Source organism: Myripristis murdjan, chromosome 6 (assembly GCF_902150065.1).
Source record: "Myripristis murdjan chromosome 6, fMyrMur1.1, whole genome shotgun sequence".
Classification (NCBI taxonomy): domain Eukaryota; kingdom Metazoa; phylum Chordata; class Actinopteri; order Holocentriformes; family Holocentridae; genus Myripristis; species Myripristis murdjan.
Window position 1 is genome coordinate 30,374,378 of NC_043985.1, and position 22,500 is coordinate 30,396,877.

Consider the following 22,500-nt stretch of genomic DNA (forward strand, 5'->3'; position numbering starts at 1 on the left):
TGCAAAAAAAACCCCCAAAAAAAAACAAGAAACCTGTAGAGTAAAAAAATCTTACTCTCAAAATGTTGCTTAGTCTCATCTTCAGCATTAAAATCTTATTTTTCTCAAATGAAAAAGAAAAATCTGCCAGTGGGATGAGAAAATCCCATTTATCCCATCTAAATTATTATTATTTATACTTATTCCAATGAAAAATTAAATGAAACACATGAAACTGTATTGGAACATACTGAGATTATCTCATCCCACTGGTGGATTTTTTTTATACCCTTTTTTATTGTAAAACAAAACTGATGATGGGATTACATGAATTGTTAAAATGGAAGAAAATGTCTAATTAATCAGCGGTTACTGTTTATGAGAGAGATTTTGGTTGATTGTATGCAGCAGGGAAGATAGATGGATGGATCAACAGATAGAAAGACACCATGTGAATGTCAGTGTGTGTGTGTGTGTGTGTGTGTGTGGCGGCAGGAAGTAGACATGTCATCAGACACGCAGGCTCACCGGGCTTCACTTTACAGGCCGATGACTTCTTCCTTCTATATTCTGCTAGTTCAGTCATTGTCTCAGCTATGTTTGGCAGGAGCATGAAATCACACATTAGCACATGTTATCACACACACACACACACACACACACACACACACACACATATCCTTACGGTTACAATGACAGTGCAAGGCTGTCATTTTAGGCCTAAAGTTCATCACACACACACACACACACGTCCTCTGTCATGTGTGCTATTTACTCTCACTCAGAGCAAAGTGACAACAAGGTGACGGTGCGTTTTGGGAGCTTTGTCCCGCTGAGTGGAGGGAAACAAAACAGACAAAACATCTTAACAAGGCATATTAAGCTTTGAAATCCTGTTTTTTTTTCAAAGCAAAAAATTCTGGGATGAGATAATCCCAGCGGTTTCCAGTGCGCTGTCACTTGTGTCATGGAGTTTTCTGGGAATAAATATAAATCTGTATAAATGAGCAAAGCAGAATAAGTCAGATCAGCACACTGGGATCAAGAAAATAACACTGGATTAATTGATTATCATTGGAAACAAGTGGGATTAATTCATCCTACCGGTAGATTTTCTTGTACCTTATTTGAAGAAAAACTGATTTTAACACAGAATATGAGACTAAATGAGAATAGCTTGATTTTTTTAATGCAGTGTTCAGGACGTAGTGCTTAAGTTTTGGGGGTGAGGAGCCCACCAGGCGTCTGCTCTGCCGTTAAAGCATAACTTGGCAGATAAATCGAACCGAGCTTCATAATTATCAGCCGGTCGTTCCGCGTCCTCCGTCCTGTCTGGAGTGTGGAGCCGGGCGGTGAGGAGACGGGACTAGAGCATCGTCTGTTTCCCCTCGTGTCTGATGTGAAGCTGCAAAGCAGGAAATGCAGAGAAATTAAAAAAAAAAAAAATTTTAAAAATTGAGAGGTTTTAGGGCACGAACAGGAACACCTCGGCTGTGTGTGTCTGCATGCTGGCCTCACACTGGAGGTTTGATCGGTGCCGTTTGCACTTTCAGACACTTTTAGGCTCATGTTCTCGTTCTCTCGTCACTCAGACTTCTGTGTGTGTGTGTGTGTGTGTGTGTGTGTGTGGCTTAATTTGCTAAGGGAACGTGTCGCAGTATTAGGTTTTTCATGTTCTCAGGGAACTTGCAGCATATTCATCATTCAGTCAAGCTGCATGCCTCACTCTGTGTGTGTGTGTGTGTGTGTGTGTGTGTGTGTCTGTGTATCGGTTAACCTGAAGCAATCCTACAGAGTTCCCTCTCTCTCAGTTGAAGTCTGTTTATATTTATTACAGCCGAAATTATATATATTATTATCTCAATTACAGATCTTTAACAATAGGTGAAGTCAGGCAGAAGGCCTTAAGGCTACTGACACACACACACACACACACACACACTCTCACACACACATGTACACACATACACATTAAGCACAAGGCAACTTCTGCTCTCTTAGTCAGCCTCTAGGTATTTTTCACAAACACGCCGGCATCATCAGTGTGTGTGTGTGTGTGTGTGTGTGTGTGTGTGTGTGTGTCTAGTCTTACCCTGGTTCAGTGGGACCCGGTGCGTCCGTCAGTCTGTCTGTATTTTTAAGCCTGCTGCTGTGAGAGTTGATGGCGATTGGTTTTAATGGTTTTAATGGCAGCGGTGACATCATGCAGCCGATTTGTCTGCAGGACAGACGGAGTCAGAGCGGCACAGAGAGACACTTGGGCTATTTTCATGCCGTCCAGCCCGACGCTACACACACACACACACACACACACACACACACACACCTCCAGTGTTTGGCTAACACACGACCGGGCCAATTAAAGCTCACGTATAGTTTGACAGTAAACAAATCCAGGGTCAGTTTGATGTTTATCCACCACAAAAAAAAAAATCTCCAATTGACTGTAACAAGCTGTTTGATCTCATATTAAATTTAAGATTTTAATTTTCTCTCTTTGTGCAGTGTTTTTGCCCTCAGCACCGTATAATCACCACATCCCGAGTCTTTTGCTGAATTTGTTCATTTTGCCGGTTTCAGCTGAAAACAGATTCTGAAATGAAAAAGTCATGATAAATATATTTTGTGTGCCTGTACAGTTACAGTTGAATGTGTCTCCACTGCCGGCTCAAATGCCTCCGGTCATTTTCTGTCTGTTTGTGTGTGGCATTTACTGACCGCCTGTTTGTGAGGGAAACTACATTTCCCATTTCCCCGTTTGGTTTTGACACTTAAATTCTCACCTTGAAGAGATTATAAAATTAAAAAAAAAAAATCTGTCTGTGTTCTCAATGTTAGGATATACTGTACATATAATATAATCTAAAATATCCTTTTAGGTACAGCAAAATAGAAAATATTAATAAAAACTGATAATATAGACTCCATAGAAACAACATGCCCAGTTTACTTTGTGTTCAAATACAATTATTGGTTTACATTATAGATACAGATAATGTAGAAATGAGGTTTGGGTGCTTTGCATTTCGAGGAATAGGAACATTTTACACACACACACACACACACACACACACACACACAGCACAACTCTAAAATGTTCAGGATTGATCTGATAAATGGAACAATAATTCAAACTAAATTATCTTCATCTCGGCTCATTAGAGACGAAGCGCTTTCTAAACTACTATTGATTTTCATGCTCCCTCTCCCTCTCTCTCCCTCTCCCTCGCTCGCTCTGCTGCTCTTTGTGCTTATTTTTCCTGTCGAGCGTTTAATCTGTCCCTCTCTTTTCCTCCCTCGTCCCGCCATCTCACCTCCACTTCCTCCCTCTGACTTTCTCTACCTCCATCTTCCGCCCTTCCACCTCTCCCTCTTGATCTGTCCTCCACTCTTTCCCTCCTTTGTCTTTAACCCTCTCTCTCTCTCTCTCTCTCTCAGCAGTAGTAGGCAGCAAATTAGTATCAGATGGTTGTAATTCAATACTTCAGATACAGCAGAAATGATGACTCGGGTGTTCTTTCAGCCCTTTTTTTCCCTGTGTGTGTGTGTGTGTGTGTGTGTGTGTGTGTGTGGAGAGAGAGAATAACTCGTTCCCTCACTATATTTTTCTCTGTGTGCGTCCATGTTCACACTTAGTTTTCAACTTTCTGCTCCTTCCTTCCGTCACTTTTCTCCCTCCCTCCCCCTCTCTGTTTTTCTCTCTCCCTCTCTCTCTCTCTCTCCCTCCCTCTCACTCTCTCTCTCCCTCCCTCTCACTCTCTCTCACCCTCCCTCTCTCTCTCTCTCTCTGATGAGAGACAGATTCGACAGCGTACATAATTCATATGCTTCCAGCCCAGTCGCAGCCTTAATGCCCTTAGTATTGATCTGTCCCAGCAAAGACAACACACACACACACACACACACACACACACACACACGCACACACACACACACAGATACACATAAAAAGCAGAAACTTTCAATTGGTCATAACTTGATTTTCTCCCTTTCTGTAATTCATTGCTTTTAGACTCCAACAGAGGAATGCGTTCCATTGATTTTCATTTTATTATTTTGTTGTGCGTGAGGGTGTGTGTGTGTGTGTGTGTGTGGGAGAGAGAGAGAGAGAGAGACAGACAAAGAGTATCTTGAGACGAACGCCTGCCCGTTTGAGCAAGAATCCATTTTAAAGACATAAAAAAAATGAATTCAGATATAATGCCATTACATCTGAGCGGTTTGTTCGCTCTCCCTCTGTGTCGTGTCGCTTTTTCATACAGAGAGAGAGAGAGAGAGAGAGAGAGAGAGAGAGAGAGAGAGAGGATGGTTTGTTTGAGGAAAGGAGAATTTGTTCGGCTTTCTATAAGATAATATTTGTTGGTGTCATTTCGTGATAAAAGCTTCCCACGCAGGTTTTAGAAAGAAAACAAGTGCAAGTGCAGATGAACTGCATGTCGCGTTGAAATCAATATGACACAATCATCATGTTCAATGCAACGACAGTTAACCCAAAATACAAAAAAAACAAAAACCCCAAAAAACAGATGTTTGGAGCGCAGTCTGTGTGAGTTGGTTTCTCCCCTCAACCCAGTGCAATGCATTCATTTTTGGGTGAACTCTTCCTTTAAAGTGTTGGGTCAAATGGAACCCTATCTCATGTGTCAAACACATTTTTGTGTTTTTAGCCCATTTTGCCCGTTTTTAAACAAGAAGCGCTTAATAATCACCAGTTTAGTTCATTTCATCACGTTACGATTCTGCTGACAGATTTATAACAAAACTGATAATATTGAATTATCGCCGGGTCCTAAATGCTGAATCGCTCCAACCTGAGGGCCCAGATGAGGCGTTTACACCCGCTAAAATATTCTGCTGTTCAAGATGTTAAAAAAAAAAACAGTGTGTGAACCTTTGGACCAACGACATCGTCCAACCCGGGCAGAACAAAACACACCTTCCAAGTGTTTTTTCAGCGATAAAGTGTGTGTGTATGCATTAATCGCTTCAATCCTCTCTCTCTCTCTCTCTCTCTCTCTCTCTCTCTCTCTCTCTCTCTCTCTCTCTCTGCAGGCCTTTGTGGCCACAGGAACCAACCTCTCGCTCCAGTTCTTCCCAGCCAACCTGCACGGCGAGCAGCGGCAGGCTCCCACCAGGGAGTACGTCGACTTCGAGAGAGAGACGGGGAAGGTAGGACGAGTGCTGTGACGCACACACACACACACACACACACAGAGTCTCTCTCACACACACACACACACACACACATAGGTATGGCGTGTTCACCAAACCTGTAGAGGGTGAAAACAGGTTCCCACACGAGAGGATTTGCTTATTTTTTGTCCGAACTGCACCTTTAACCGTCCCTCGGCCAGCAGGCTTGTTGTTTTATTTTGGCCTCTGTCAGATGTGAGGACATTTCCGGCCGACACACACACACACACACACACACACACAGGCCATGTGAAGCCCTCGAGTCGCTCTCACACACATGACCGTGTGGAACTTCCAGAGAAATGGCCTCCCGCCTCCCGCCGCTCGTCCTTTTGCTTTCTGTTCCTCCTTTTGTTTCATGAAGTGAGAATCAGCCGTCCAGACGCTCCGTGACACCAGCGCCGCGCTGCAGAACCCACACAAAGACAGGGAAAAACCTCAAGTTAATTAGGCATGTTTTTATAATAAACATGTCTGGATTCTGTCAGGATGAGCGCCGAAATCAAAGCCACATCCCGTGTTTGGGTCTCGGCCTCACGGCAGAGCAGACTGACGACAAATTAAAACAATCCACTCGTTTTTGACTGAATAATTCCCAATCCACCCTTTTCTTGTTTTTTTTTCCCCCCCGTCTATCTATCTATCCACAATAAAATGCCACATGAAACAGATCAACAGAAACTGAGAAACAGCAACATTCAGACTGAGATGCCTCTAATATTCATATAATATTTACACCATTAGTCCTAAAATATTCGCTGTGAGTGAAAATACACATTCTGCACGCCGCTTTGAGAAAAAGAAATTCGAGAGGAACTGAAAAAAATGATTCATTTAGGCCTGTCGGCTCTGAGCTGTGTCATAATTTGCTTCCCTGATGTTTAAAAAAAATGAAAAAATAAATGAGCGTATGGGTTATGCTGTTTCACCACTGTTTCATCGCATGTTCATTTAAAACGCATCGCAGCTGTCTTAATGAGTTGGGACGTGTTTGGATAACATTTTATTATAATGGATTATGACCGCGTTGGTTATTAGTGACATGACGTGTGTTTTCCAGAAAGACGGTCAATTAAAAGAAAAAAAACAAAAAAAAAAAACAGCTGTTACATTGAACGGAGGAATCTGATTCGACGGCTACAGATGGAACGATTTTTTTTTTTTTTTGCGGCCGATATCGATGACCGTCATCCTCCCGTCCATAACAGCCGATACCGACACCAATACGGATTTTCATAACAACCAGAATACAGATTCAGCGTTTTAGAAAGACCTGCAGTTTTTAATATAGAGATGACGGTGATATTTGGCTTCAGCTGCTGATTGGACAGCTGGATTCATGACGCACTCCTCGAGAAAAATGTCATAATAACGGCATAATTCACATTTAGCCACATATCGGCGATAAAAAATGACGTGAATCGTTGATTTGAGCCGATACGTGCGGCGTATCGGCGTTCCCAGTCACTGAGGAATCCCTGCCGGCGTCCGCGGCGTGCCGGCGGCGGGAAACTTTTCTTCTCCTTGAGCGTTTAGCGTTAGAGGAAGTCAGAGTTGGAGGCGTTGAGGCCAGTTCGGCGTTGCTTTGCTGCTGTTGTCAAGGTAAAGTCCACCGTGCAGTACAGAGCTGCTGCTGCTGCCGCTGTCGTGCCTGTGTGTATGTTAATTGTCTCCCTTGGCGCTAAGCCTGGATTCCTGTGTGTGTGTGTGTGTGTGTGTGTGTGTGTCAGGAGGCCTGTCCACGCACACTGGCCAGCTGAAATGAATGCCGGCTGGCGGCTCATTAAAAATGCATTCTGGGGAATCGATGGACCTTCGTGGCCCGAGGCTGACGGACTAATCTCGCTCTGTTAATTATTTAACACAAATGCCCTGATAGCTGGGAATGGTGTGTGTGTGTGTGTGTGTGTGTGTGTGTGTGTGTGTAACAGGATCCCCTCTCCTCTGTCACTTCACCGTTGCTCCAAGATCTATGAAGTTTTAATGAGGCCAGAAGTCGTCAATGTAAAGGCGAGCAGCAGTCACACTGCAGAGTCAGAGGAGCGCGCTATGACAGTTTTGCTTTTCAGATTAAATAAATAACACAAAATAAGATTTGCACCCACGCAGCCGCCCCGGCGAGCCTCTCCTCTGCACTCACACCGTCTCAACGAGTCGCTCAGGCCCGTATTCAGCCGTAACATCTCGCTTTTCTGCAAACAAGTGACAAAAATCTGCCAGTGGGATGAAATAATCCGCCTTGTTTCCAGTGCAGTTTCACTTGTTTCATCAGTATAAATCTGTTGAAACAAGGCAGAAAAAGGCAGATCAGCCCACTAGGATCAAAGAAATTATGATAAAAAAAAAAATCTGCACCAGAAACAAGTCGCATTGGCAGATTTTTTTTCACTGGTTCACAAAAAAACAAGATTTTAACACTGAATATCACACAAATGATAGGAAATGAGTGATTTTTTGCAGTAAATTACTGTGGATTAATTTGGAGCATCAGTGAAACGTGGTGTTGATGCTGCAGTAGCTTCAAGAAAAAACAAAAAGTACCAGCTCTCTTTGTTTTCCTTCATGTAATTTATATTCATCTGTAATCTGAAACACAGAATCTGACAAATCACAGACGTGCAGTGCAAAGCAAAATGAGTTTTTTTGTGCGTTTGTGCAAAAAAAAAAAAAAAAAAAACGGGCCAGTTTCCCTTAACCTTCTGTGTGACCGTGACAGTTTGTGTGTCACAGTGTGTGTTGTTGTCGTGCGTCTTTGTGCACGTTGTGTGTGTTTGTGTGTTTTCTGCGACGCTGATCCACCAGGATCAGATTTCATCTCACAGCCGCCTCGCCCGAAATCCCTGCAGAGCAGAAGTGTCAGGCCGGGCCGGAGATCTGGTGCTCACTGCGACTTCTTCTCTTAATTACCGTCACAGCAAACGTCTCACACACACACACACACACACACACACAGAGAGAGAGAGAGAGAAATCTGTGAATCTTAAGCAGTCTTGTGAGTTGCTTCTTCAACTGACCTGAAAAAATAAACACTAAATAATAAGAAGCAAGGATTTTTTTTTTATTCATCTCAGGATTTTATTAGAAATTTAAGTTTTTTTTTTTTTTTCTTGCATCAGTTTCCTCGATGTCAGATCTGAGTTCAGGCGTCGCCCACCAGCGGGAGACGCGCGTTCCTCCGCCAAGTCCCTTGATTTCCTTCAAAAACTTTGCAGGAAAAGACCCCAAAATTTATCAAAACCTTAAATTTTTCAGGTCACTTCTCGTTAATTTCATTGCCAATTTAATTTCTCCTTTTCTCGTCAAGAAGTGAAAGAAACCAAGTGAATTTGCTCAGGTTTCAAAGGGTTAACAAGCTGCTGTCCCACTCACTCACTTGTGATGCTGAATAAACATTACATATATTTATATTTATATATTTATATATATATATGTGTGTGTGTGTGTGTGTGTGTGTGAAGCAGGGCCGCTTGTTTTTTCTACTCCACTTCTCTTTTTTCCAACTGAAAATATGCACTTAACTCTTTCTTAGTGCAGTCAGATTTATTTTTAAAAAACACATCTGCTGTTTTATTTTTGGGTGGGGGGGGTTTAAAGTTTTCTCTTCTTCTTTCTTTTATCACTCTCTCCATCACTTTCTCGTTCGTCGCGCTCCTCTGGTTATTAATCTACATGAAAGTGTGCGCTGCTTTTCTTTCGGCTCCCTCCATCCCTCCCTCATTCCCTCTTTCCGTTCGCTGCCATCCTCCTTCCCTCCCTGCATCCATCCCTCCGTCCCTCCGTCCCTCCTCCCCCTCCATTCCTCCCTCTCTCCCGCCTCCATTTCCAAACACACACTGTGCCAAACCAAAAGGGTAGCACAGCCAGGTTAAACTTTGGAACTGGATACAGTGTGTGTGTGTGTGTGTGTGTGTGTGTGTGTGTGTGTGTGTGTGTGTGTGTGTGTGTGTGCGTGCTGCAGTACAGGCCCGCAGTGTCGTTGCAGCCTAATGGGAGCCAGCTGTGCTCAGGGTTAATTTTAGCGTTAGCGGCTAACTTGCTAGCAGGCGTTAACCCTCTCCTGCACAGAAAACAGTGGGCTTTAGCTTTAGCATTAGCCTTCTGCACACCGACACTGGCGGCTCATTTTAGCAGCTTGCCAGGCTGTTATTTTGTTTTATTTTTCTTCATGTTTGTTTTTGTTTAATTCAGGTTTGTTTTTTGGAAGTCTCTCTTTTTTTGTAGCTGGATGCAAATTCTGGATGAAATCCCCAACAAACAGCTGCTAAGCACAAATTTTTTTTAGCATGCAGATACAAACACTAAGAGATTAGCACCTCGTGTATTTGTGTGTCTCATTCTCTAGATTTGTCTAAAAGCTCGTTTTTATCTTTTTAGTGTCAAGAAAACACCCAGGAAAACCGACAATTTTTGGCCATGAAAAATTAGCATTAGCATCTTGTTCATGACAGGAGGTTTTGGCGGGGTTTAAAGGGACATGCGGTCAGTTTGAAGAGGCAAAAATAATCAAAATAAATAACCACACAAACAAAAAAATACACCAAATGAATAAATCTACAGTTTTGATATTTAGGTTATTAGGTGAGATTCTTGTTTAAAGTCTACGAATCGATGGCAGCGCTCAAAGGCAAGGCGCTGTTTTCCCGCCTTTTATGCCATTTGGCCAATCAGTGAAGCCGCATTGAAAATCACTGCAAATCACAACAAGGTTTATAACTTTCCTGGCTTGTGAAATTATTTATTTAATTAGCAAACATGTAATTCATGGACACACTTCAAACAGGATACAAAAAACAGATGCATATCTTGCGATTGACGAGCGTCTGCAGGTCTTTAATAAGCCTTAAAATTTGTTAAATTCAATTTGATAAATGTCAGGCCGTAAAAATGATTGAATAGCCTTAAATTTGGATTTATGAGGTCTTGAGTTCCACATGAACATGTTATCTAATTTCATTTATCCATCCTTTAATGTCTTTTTGTCAAAAATTGTCAAGATCTTCCGCATGAAATTCAACGTTTCTGATGATACGACTCTCTAAACCCACCACTGAGCCGGATACTGTCTTTATATACTAACTTTATATATTCAATCTCATACACTCCAGACTATTCACCTCAATATCTGTGGAGAGAGAATCCCACTAATATCCTCGGACTTACCTGTCCCAAGTTCTGTGTCTTAGAAAAAAATACAATAAAATCCTGATTTGATTTGATTTTCCACCAGCTGTTATCTTGTTATCTCAGCTAAACGAGTCCATTATAATGAAATATTCAATAATCAAACATATTTCCACGTGAAACTGCCCTCGGCACACGACCAAATGTGTCATACCCACCTGACGCTTCCCTGCAGTGCTGATTTAGAATAAGAAGATGATTTTTCCAAAAACTGAGTCTTACAATATGTTAAGATCTGTCTTTAAAAGGCCTTAAAAAGCATTTGATTTAACTCTAATAAAGTCCCATGGTGGACCAGCGGACGACGAGGGACCTGGCCTCGATTTCAAAATAAGAGTCGATTCTAATTGCCGTCTCGTTTCCAGGAGTCGTTGCACCGGGATCGGCTCCGACTCTGTAGAAAGAATCGACTCTCCATCACAATTTACAGCCAATAAATCGCATTGACGAGTTCACACGGTGAGTCAGTCACGTTATGAGGCCGCAGCTGCTCCTTTTATCAGGTTTAAATACCAAAGAATAAGAGTTAGGAGGAGATGGAGGCTGCAAAATGTCACGCAAATGCACGTTTGTTCGCCGATCATTTTACCAAATAATGTTGCTTTTTTTTTTTTTAAATAGCGGTGTAACCAAGTCCTTTGTCCTTTTACCGACCGAACTCTTTAGACTCTTTAGATGTTGGAAAAGTTTGAGGTTTTTATTCTTTGTAAAAAAAAAAAAAAAAAAATGCAGATGCAACTTTTTGAGGTGATGAACTGGAAGAGATATACACACTCGTGTTTGTGTGTGTGTGTGTGTTAGCAGGCACCACATGTTGTTGAGCATGGTGGCGCCACACTGATTGCTCAGCCTTACACTCAAACATACACACGTATACACACACACACAACAACAACACACACACGCAGTAAACAGAAATAAACCAGGAAGATGAGGGGCTGCGGAGGAAAGTAAATGAGAAGCAGACGAGTGTGTGTGTGTGTGTGTGTGTGTGTGTCAGCTAGTGGACGGAGATTTAGTGCGGAGTGAAGAACTCGTACACACACACACATAGACACAAACACATTCACCCTCTCACACTGATACACACACATAAAATCACTCATGTGTGTAGGAAGTTAGTAGATTTATGCCGCGTTCACGCTCCATCGGATTTACGGGAAATTCAAACGCCGGAAAACCGTTCGTGCCAGCCTCCTAGTGGTAATCAGCGAGTAGGATTTTTGTTTTGTTTTGTTTTTGTTTTTGCACTTTGTTACCGGCTGATTTTAAATTCAGAAATAAAAACACATTAGGGACGCAGGAGTTTGAATGAGCTAAACACATGAACGCTTTTATTTTGAAGCAGCGTAGCCTATATATATCACATTACTATAACACCGTTTCATTTTCCCACGACTTACATATGACGGGTGTTAAATTATTTCACATGATGAGATGCTGATTTTCTCTTGGAGGATTAAAATGTGTGTGTGTGTGTGTGTGTGTGTGTGTGTTAGAGCTTACCCTGGGCCCAAATTTCCACCTGAACCCCGACACATGCAGCTTTTTCTCATCCTAAACCCAACAGGAATGAATTAATTTTCACAGATCATAACGATCTCACAGTAATCTACATTTTCCCTCGTAATCTGGTGCAGTTTGTCGGACGAGCAGCGAGGAGGAAGCAGAGACGGAACCAAGAAAATGGATTTTTATCACAAAATTGGCTCCTGTTTATAACAAATGAATGCAGAGAGAGAAACACACCAACCAAGAAACGAAATCAGAATTTAAGCCTGAATCGAACCGAACCCGTCAGGCTCAGGAGTCAATGTCAAGCTCTAGTGTGTGTGTGTGTGTGTGTGTGTGTGGTGTCATGTTTCCTCCCAAACGGAAGCTGTTCCATCGGTGCGTGACTTGTCAGTGACATCATCAAAGCCAGACCACTAATTGGTTCCCTCTGCTACTGCTGCTGCTTATGAAAGTCAGAGAGGGAATAAGAGACTTTGTTTGTGCGTGCGTGCGTGTGTGTGTGTGTGTGTGTGTGTGTGTGTGTGTGTGTGTGTGTGTCCGTCTCCATATGTGTTCGTATCTTGTATGTTTTCACTCCGTCTGTTGATCAGAATATTTTAATGAAGCTTTGTTGTATTTCATTTGAAGCAACTATTTCCTCTGGGTGTGTGTGTGTGTGTGTCCTAGTTAACAGAAGTCAGCGTTCCCCAAGCGCACACCCCCCCTAAACACGCACACACACACACACACACACACACACACATAAACACGCATACACACAAAACCATCTCCTCCTCCCACATGGTTTCATATTTCCTGCTCCAGGCCATAGATCAATGACCACACCCACTCCCATAATGCAATGCAGCAGACACACACATACACACACACATACAGGGTCCTCTGTTTATTTGTCCTTTGTGTGTGTGTGAGTGTGTGTGTGTGCGTTTGTGTGTCTGTGTGTGTTTTATGTCGCTGTCATGAATGCATGCGTGCTTGTGTGCATATGTTTTTGTGCGTGTGTGCGTGTGTGTGTGCGTGTGTGTGTGTGTGTGTGTGTGGCTCTTTGTGTGCTCAGGAGAGAGACAGAGGTAAAAAAAAAAAAAAAAGGAGAGCCAGGTCAGGCTGGTGTGAAATGCAGCGTGTGTGTGTCACCTCCATTCCTCTGTTCTCAGTCGAATCTTCCAGTAACTCGACGAACACACCTCACCTGGACCCCTGTGTGTGTGTGTGTGTGTGTGTGTGTGTGTGTGTGTGTGTGTGTGTGTGTGTGAGTGTGTATTCCTACATTTATGAGGACCAGATGCCATCACAAAGACAGAAAGTCGACGACAGTTCTCTAGATATTTTGGAGATTTTCTCGTCTTTAAAGGGACATTCCACTAATTCCTCCAGCCGCTGGTTTCCATTCATTCCACTACGATATGAAAACGAAGCACTGTTGTTGTGTTTTAGGGACTTTTTTTTTTTCTTTTAAATCGGAGCGGAGTGAAACGGCCTTTTTCCGCAGCAGAAAATAGTCCCTGGGGAAACGTGTGCTTTCAGTCGCGTGCTTTATGAACGTTGACGATTTTTTTTTAGCTGCAGAAGCAAAAACATTATGAGGTGGCTGTTTCAACCAACAAAAAAAAAAAAAAAAAAAAAAATCTGGTTGGACTTTAGTAACCCTGCGTGATTTGCATTAGTAACCAAACCCTGACACTGCACCACTTCACCAACTGAGGATTTCATCATAATTTAATCAGCAGCAAATTCTCCTCTGTCATAATGTTAGTTTGGTTGGCTGATAAAACCTATTTTTTTTAAGGATGCTCAAAAAGTGTTAAATGTTTTCTAGTTTCAGCTGCAAATAGAAAAACACACCAACTCACAGAAATATGCCGTGGACCTGTAAGGCGATACTGATGTCACTTATGAGGCCGAGTTAACATTTAATAAACTTTTAGGCCAAACTCGGCTCCTGTCCGCCATTGAAATAACCGGATGTAAGGGGGTTTTTGGCTCACCACACAGTCATATGGGATGTCTGAGGGAACCGCTTGGTGTTTCCTTAAAATTCACCAAATTAAGGAAGCTCGCCAGGATGTGGTTGTGTGCGCTTCCTCCTGCAACGAGACAGTCTTAGGTGGCCGTGTTTCCTGAAAAGGCTACCTAACCAGGAAGACCGGATGAACAGACCGCTGCACGTGGAGCCGTCTCTAAAGGGTGAATTTGGGAAAACGTCTTCAATCAAAAAGAATCAGAAGATACTGCAGCATTAATCCTCAGCAAAGGTCACGGGGCGTTTCATTGATTTGTGTCGTATTTAGAGCTGATAGCACCATCTTTTAGCGCGAGCCGTGGCCTTTCTCTGTTCTGTTTTGTACGTCTTTAAATCTTATTTTTCCCCTCCATCCGACCCATCTTTCTTTCTTTCTTTCTTTCTTTCTTTCTTCCCTTTCTCTCTCGTTGGTTTTGTAACTCTATCTGCATCCCATGTGTGGATTTGCATGATATTTTCATGCCTGTGAAAGTCATAGGAACAAACAGTGGCCCGGACCTCCGGTGCGCACACAGCGGACTTTGCATAGCGCTGATGCACATTATTTCCCTGGAGATTCACTTCACAGCGTCAGTTCAAACCGCCAGTGACCCCCCAGCTATTCTGTTGTAACGATAAGAGGTTAAATACGCCGCGACGAAAAGCTCTTCACTGGATTTTGTGCACAAAACAACTAATGAGTGCTAAATTAAAAATGAAATTTCTTGTTTTTCTCAGTTTTTTTGGTTCATTTATAACCGTTTTGTTTGTGTCCTCACTCCGGTCACGGTGCATTTTTGTGAGTCAGCTCGTCCTCAATCGAACAAAAAGAGTCGATTTACTGCAAAGTCTCAGTGAAATTTGTCAAAGAGGCTGTTTTATCTGTAGAGAAGTAACAGGTTGCTGTTGGAAGCTGGACAGACAGGACACGGTGTCTTCACGTCATCACATCCAGGAGCGCCAAAACATCCCGCTTGATAAGAGCTACTGCTGCGTCACTGAGACTGAATTTAACTGGAAATAAAATAATCAGTATGAAATCTAATGGAAAAAAAAGTTTTAAAAAAAGTCGTTGATTTAAAATGTTGGCAGAGTAAAACGTCGGCTTTAGACAGAGGAACAGAGGAACAGAGGTCCATTTGATGTTTTCCATGTGATTCGAACAGGACAAGAGATCAAACTAGATTCTCTGAAGTGGAAAAATGAGAGACGACAAAATAAAGCGACAGTAGACTCCTCTTCTCTTCTCTTCTCCTCTCTTGTCCTCTCTTCTCTTCTCTTCTCTTCTCTTCTCTTCTCCTCTCTTCTCCTCTCTTCTCCTCTCTTCTCTTCTCTTCTCTTCTCTTCTCTGCTGACTGACTCTCTGAAGCTAAAGCTGTTTTTCTGGAATAAATGGCATTTCAAAGTTACAATACTGCAGCAAAAACACATAAAAGTTACTTACTTGGAAAAAAAAATACTCAGAGAGTACAAGTACTTCCTGTCTGACATCCTGCTGCTGCCCAGTAAAGCATAGCAGTGTGTTTACAGCAGCATGGCCGTCATTAAAGGCCATATGTCATGTTGTGTTGTGTGTGTTGGTGTGTGTTGTGTGTGTTAAATTCTGGCAAGACAGCAAGAGAAGAGAGAGTGGACATGCCTTGGGGAGTACCTGACTATTATACTCCTGTCCCACTGGCAGGTGGTTTGTGTGTGTGTGTCTGTGTGTGTGTGTGTGTGTGTGTGTGTGTGTGTCTGTGTGTGTGTGTGTGTGTATGCACAGCTTTGATCAGACTCATTATATGCAGTGTGTTTGGTCGTAACAATGGATTTATATTACTAATGCACTTTCCACTCCAGACGGAAAGTCCTCACAATGCCGCTGCGTCTGTCTGCCTCTTTGAGTGTGTCCGCATTTGCGTGTGTGTGTGTATGTGTGTGCAAGTGTGTGTGCATGTGTGTGTGTGTGTGTCAGACAATAGGCCGCAGGTAGTCGTTAGGCTGTATTCAGTCTGGGATTAGGAACAGAAGGGTGTGAAGTCTGGTAACGTGCTGCTGTATGTCCACCTGCTTCTGTCACACACACACACACACACACACACACACACACACACACACACACACACACACACACAATGTCATAATGCGGTGCAAAGTATTAAAAAGTCTCTAATGCAAATCACAGGTCGTTATTTAAGACTTCTTTTGTATATTTGTGTGCTGATCAATATGGCTTAAAGCATATTACAGTTATTTGGACAGATATGCAACATAATTACCAATTTTACTGGGAATGATACATTTAATGCATCCTAATTAAAAAAAAAAAAAAATTCCACCGGTGTGTCTCTGTAGCCTCACAATAGCACTTCTGATGCTGTTTTGTCTTATACAGCTACAAGTGTTCTTTAATTGTTTACGTATTTATTTATTCATCTATCATATTTCCCAGTATTTAGTGAACAAAGTCTCAAGACGGCTGTGGTGTTTACGGGCCCCTCAGACACGGTTCACGACCATTTCCCTGCTACTTTCTCTGTTAAGCACGTTTATATCATGTAAAAATAACAAATTCATGTTTTGATCTTTGTATATGTGGAAATGCATCTTCAGTAGACTTTATTTTGAAGCGCATATGAAATCAGATATAGGGACGGGCAGATTCTTGTCATTTGGTGATCAGACTTAGAAAATAATAAATGAAAGAAGGCAGATTCCATGAACTGTGCTGCTGGGAATGTGACACACAGATTTGTTATGCCCCCTTTCCACGGCACGGCACCGGCTCCACTCCACTCCGATGTTTTTCTTCTTCTCATTTTTCCATCAGGCAAAAGTTGTGGATAGTACTTTATATGTTTTTTTGTTGTTGTTGTTGTTGTTGTTGTTGTTGTTGTTGTTGTTGTTTTTGACACCTCCCCTGAGTCGAGCCCACACTAAAATACTAAATACCAAAGTGAGACTTGCAAAACTTGTAACATAGTTGATCATCTATCCATGTAAAGAGATATTTTGTCCAGTGAGTCTCATTATTAATGTGAAGCAGCCGTTTAATGACACATTTATTTATTTAATTCCCATTTTAATTAGTTAATGACACTTTTAAGTATTTATATGAAGATGTATTTATTTATTTCATTCTGTCCCTTTTAGTCCTCCATAGTTTTGAGGCGGTTTTGTTTTTCAGAAATAAAACACTCACGTCGGGGGCGGCTGGTAGAGAAGGGAGAGGGAAAAAATTTATAGCCACGCCCACAAGCGAGCGAGCGGCGGGGTTTTCACCGTGGGAGGAAATTATCAGCAAAGCTGAAGCGAGTGGAGTCGAGTCGATTCAAGCCGAGCCGGTTCCCTTCAGCGGGAAAAGGGGCGTTCGCTGCCAGGAGCAACCTTCGCTCCAAACGGCGTCCCGTGGCAGATTTATGTGTTCAGTCATTTGTTCTGGCTGTTCAATTTCAATTCAGTTTCAGTTTTATTTATTTATACAGCCCAGAATCACAAATTACAAATGATGAAAACGGATGAGGAACAACTCCCTAAAAAAAAAAACCTTTAACAGGGAGAAAAATAGGAAGAAACCTCAGGGGAGCAACAGAGGAGCGATAGATGTTGCAGACACAGAAAACAAACAACAAAAGATATAAATGTATAATACAAAATATAATGGCCTCTTAAATTGAATCTCGAGCTTTTCAGGAACTGAGGTGGTTTTCACGCCTGCGGGCTTGTGGAGTTGAGACTGTTTGGTGCTCTCTGTGTGTGTGTGAGGGTTATCAGGTGTTGTTTTCGCTGGTCAATCAGGGTTCAATCAGATTCCCGGTTGCAGATGAAGTCCCGAGCCTGAGTCTGTTAGTCGGTGCGGAGCGAGTGAGAGCGGCTCCGGTGAAATCATCGGCTCTGTGAATGGAGCCGCTTGTGTGTCACCCTGAGTCAGGACTGATTCATCTGCCGGCCCCGACAACAGCGCGCTCTCTCTCTTTTTTTGTTTTCTCCTCCCGCCGGTTTGACCTGCTGCTTTTCCGTCAAAGTCCCTGTTGTGTCGTGGAGCGTCTGCCATTCAAATACAAAAAGACGCTGAAACAGAAAGAAAGAAAGAAAGAAAGACAGAAAGAAAGAAGAGTACGTGGTGGCTGTGAGTGGCTGCTGACTCACACACATACTTAAAGATACACTCCTGCTCGTCATATGTCTTAGTGACACACACACACACACACACAGCCTCCCAGACGCTCTGACAGCCACTGATGTAACATTCTTCTGGATAATAACATAATTGCTGCTCTAAATCTGTTGTTGCCTCCAGCATAGACACCACACACACACATATGCTAACACACACACACACACACACACACGCACACACACTTACACACATACACACGCACACACCACACGCTAACACACGCGGGCTGAAACCCACGAGGTGTGTATACACAATGGGCATCTGTGTTTTCAGGCCTTTGAGTGCAGCCAAGCAGCCTGTCTGTCGCCCCCACACTATGCTCAGAGCGCACACACACACTCACACACACACACTCTCAGACACACACACACACCAACACACACACTCAAACAAACAAAAAGCACAAAGACCCAAACATGTCTCTTTTCACTCCTGCCCTCTCTCTCTCTGTTTCTTTTCCTCTTTTATATGTACGCCTCTCCTCTTCACCTCTTTTCCAACCTCTCTCTCTCTCTCTCTCTCTCTCTCTCTCTCTCTCTCTCTGGGTGTGTGTGTGTGTGTGTGTGTGTGTGTGTCAGTGGGCGTTTGTGCTGACTAGTTGGTTGGCAGCCGGCTGAATGAGAGGCGCTGTGCCAACACATCCTTCTAGATCTGCGTCATGCACTGTCTGCCAACGCACTCTCTCTCTTTCTCTCTTTTCTCCCTCGCTCTCCCTCTCTCGCGCACACACACACACACACACACACACACACACACACACACACACACACACACATATGCATACACATATATACAGAGACAGCTTGGAGTACTGTATAGCGAGAGTGAAGTAAGGCGGAGATCCAGGGAGAGACAGAAAGAGATTTCTGAGGAGTCTGAAGGCTTCGCTGATGAATCCACAAAAAGTAAAACTGCTTCGCTGTGATTGGTCAGCGGGGGCGGCGGTGTCGATGATGCAGGTTTGAAACGGCGGTGGTCAAGGCAAAAAAAAAAAAAAAAAAGATTTCGAGGGGAGGAAACTCCGAGCACAGCTGCTTGGAATTTCCTCGGTTGTGCCGTGAATCGCAAAAACTGTGAACTCAAGTAGAAATGATTCACGGAGCCTGAGAGCTTCACCGCCTCTGAGGCTCTTCAGGAACCGACGTGGTTTTCACACCTTCTGAACTTTCTGTGCAGAGTTCACATGAACTCTGTCAAGAGTGAGGCGTGCACATGAACTGTGGTGACTCCCAACATCTCAGCAAGAATCACCAATAATCAGTAGTTTCAGTTGTGGTGTGAAAGTTTGAATCAAAGCACGACAGCTACGAGACGGACACAGTGCATTCTGGGATCTGAAGGGGTGAGGGATGAAGGGATGAGGGGATGAAGGATGGGGGTTGAGGGATGAAGGGATGAGGGTCAAGGGATGGAGAGATGAAGAAATGAGGGGATGAAGTTGATGAGGGTTTGGAGATGAAAGGATGAAGGTTGAGGGATGAAGGGTGAAAGATGAAGGGATGAGGATCAAGGGACAGAGGGATGAAGGTTGAGGGACTGAGGGGTGAAGGGATGAAGGATGGAGGGATGAAAGGATGAAGGTTGAGGAACAAAGGGATGAGGGGATGAAGTATGGTGGTTGAGGGATGAGGGTCAAGGGATGGAGGGATGAATGAACAAGGTTTGAGGGATGGAGGGATGAATGAACAAGGTTTGAGGGATGGAGGGATGAAGAAATGAGGGGATGAAGTTGATGAGCGTTTGGAGATGAAAGGATGAAGGTTGAGGGATGAAGGGTGAAAGATGAAGGGATGAGGATCAAGGGACAGAGGGATGAAGGTTTAGGGATGAAGGTTGAGGGACTGAGGGGTGAAGGGATGAAGGATGGAGGGATGAAAGATGAAGGGATGAGGGTCAAGGGACAGAGGGATGGAGGTTGAGGGACAAGGGGATGAGGGGATGAAGGATGGTGGTTGAGGGATGACGGGATGAGGGTCAAGGGATGGAGGGATGAATGAACAAGGTTTGAGGGATGGAGGGATAAAGCTGATGAGGGTTTGGAGATGAAAGGATGAAGGTTGGGGGATGAAGGGTGAAAGATGAAGGGATGAGGGTTCAAGGGATAGAGGGATGAAGGTTGAGGGACTGAGGGGTAAAGGGATGAAGAATGGAGGGATGAAGGATGAGGGATGGAGGGATGAGGGGATGAGGGTTTGGAGATGAAAGGATGAAGGTTGGGGGATGAAGGGTGAAAGATGAAAGGATGAGGGTCAAGGGACAGAGGGATGAAGGTTGAGGGACTGAGGGGTGAAGGGATGAAGGTTGAGGGACGAAGGGATGAGGGGATGAAGGATGGTGGTTGAGGGATGAAGGGATGAGGGATGGTGGTTGAGGGATGAAGGGAAGAGGGTCAAGAGATGGAGGGATGAATGAACAAGGTTTGAGGGACAGAGAGATGAACGTTTCGGGATGAAAGTTGAGGGACTGAGGGGTGAAGGGATGAAGGATGGAGGGATGAAAGATGAAGGGATGAGGGTCAAGGGACAGATGGATGAAGATTGAGAGACTGAGGGGTGAAGGGATGAAGGATGGAGGGATGAAAGATGAAAGGATGAGGGTCAAGGGACAGCGGGATGAAGGTTGAGGGACTGAGGGGTGAAGGGATGAAGGTTGAGGGACGAAGGGATGAGGGGATGAAGGATGGTGGTTGAGGGATGATGGGATGAGGGATGGTGGTTGAGGGATGAAGGGATGAGGGATGGTGGTTGAGGGATGAAGGGAAGAGGGTCAAGAGATGGAGGGATGAATGAACAAGGTTTGAGGGATGGAGGGATGAAGAAATGAGGGGATGAAGTTGATGAGTGTTTGGAGATGAAGGGATAAAGGTTGAGGGATGAAGCATGAAAGATGAAGGGATGAGGGTCAAGGGACAGAGGGATGAAGGTTGAGGGACTGGGGGTGAAGGGATGGAGGGATGAGGGGATGACAGTTAAGGGACGAAGGGTTGAGGGATGCACGTTGAAGGATGGAGGTGTGAAGGTCGAGGGATGGAGGGATGACGGGTGAAAGATGAAGGCATGAGAATCGAGGGGTGAGGGATGAAGTTTGAAGGATGGAGGGGTGAAAGGATGAAGGGATGAAGGCATGAGGAAAACAGGAGGAAACAGAGAAGAGACGTGAGAGAAAGAGGAGAGGAAGAGATGAACGTGTGTGTGAGTCTTTGTCACTGAACCTCCTGGGACAAAATATAAAATAAATCCTTTGATCTGCAGGAATTTCAAACTTCAGACGTCACAAAGTTGCATCCAGAAGCTTTTCAGAATAAAACATCAAAAGCTTCACTTGCAATTGAGGCAATGAAACAAACCTGTCACTTGATCGATACAATGTATTCATTTATGATTTTGTCAACACCATAAATGTGACAATACGTCTTTACCATGTGCATCACGTGGTTTCAGGGGTCAAATCATGATGATCCTTGCAAATATGTCAAAATAAACTCCTTCAAAATAAGATAAGATAAGATATTCCTTTAGATATTACGAAGCATCAGTGAAAACAGACAATGAACAGCAAGCAAGCATTATAAACAGTATAAACAAGGAGTATAGAAAATATAAAAAATATGAACAATTTAAACAACGGAAACACGTGGACACACGCAACATGTAAACCCTGTGAACGCAGTCAGCTGTGCAGTAACGTTGCATTCGAGGACACGATGCAGGACGGACAGGTCATACCCAGGTGGGTCGACACTGTAACGGGACGTCACGTCGAGCGCAGGCCGTAGACTAAACATCGACACGCTGAGGCTGAAGCGCTCACAGATGTGAGGATGTGCAGGCGTGGCGATAACGCAAGTAAATGACAGATATGATATACAGCTGCACGAATGAATGTCCATGTGCAGGTTAGCAGGGTTCGGTCGGTCCAGTGTGTGTGTGTGTGTGTGTGTGTGTGTGAGAGAGAGAGTGTGTGGGCCTTGAATGCTGTTGTTGTGATTGTTGTATTTGTCATGGCGGCAAATCAGCTGCAGCTCTGCAGGCCATGCCAATATTTCCAGAAAAACACAACATCACAATTTCAACAGTAGCCATCTTTACTGGCCTAAAAAAAAGGGTTTTATTTTAGTATTTTAGGTTTTATTTTAATATTTTAGACACCGCAGCAACACAAGGAAATTTTTCAGGATGAGCTAGCGCTTCTATCTTCCTCAGATTTTCATTCGTCGAACTGTTTTCAGATCCACAAACAACAAAAACCAACCAAGTCATTAAGTAAACTCACGTCAGGAAAAACTACATGGTTAGAATGGATTATCTGTAAATTCGGTCCTTTTATTAAACAGCTGTAACTCATTTAAAACTATTTTTCTGTGTTTCAATTATACAACCACAGCGTACCCCCCCCCCAGGCCACGCCCCTTTAATTTGATTGGTTGACTTATTTGTTTTATTTAATCTAAAGTAATCCACAGACCGCGCCTTGC

General features: G+C 43.5%; 1 protein-coding gene across 5 annotated transcripts in view; it reads left to right on the forward strand.

Moving 5' to 3' along the window:
* Positions 1-22,500, forward strand: part of cbfb (core-binding factor subunit beta) — a 44,656-nt gene that overhangs the window by 1,310 nt on the left and 20,846 nt on the right. For all 5 annotated transcript variants that reach the window (XR_003928354.1, XM_030053607.1, XM_030053608.1 and 2 more), the window contains exon 3: positions 5,032-5,148. Coding sequence is in view for 4 of the 5 variants with exons in the window: in XM_030053607.1 (XP_029909467.1) it covers positions 5,032-5,148 (117 nt within the window). In the remaining variant the exon portion in view is untranslated. The remainder of the gene's footprint in view (positions 1-5,031; positions 5,149-22,500) is intronic.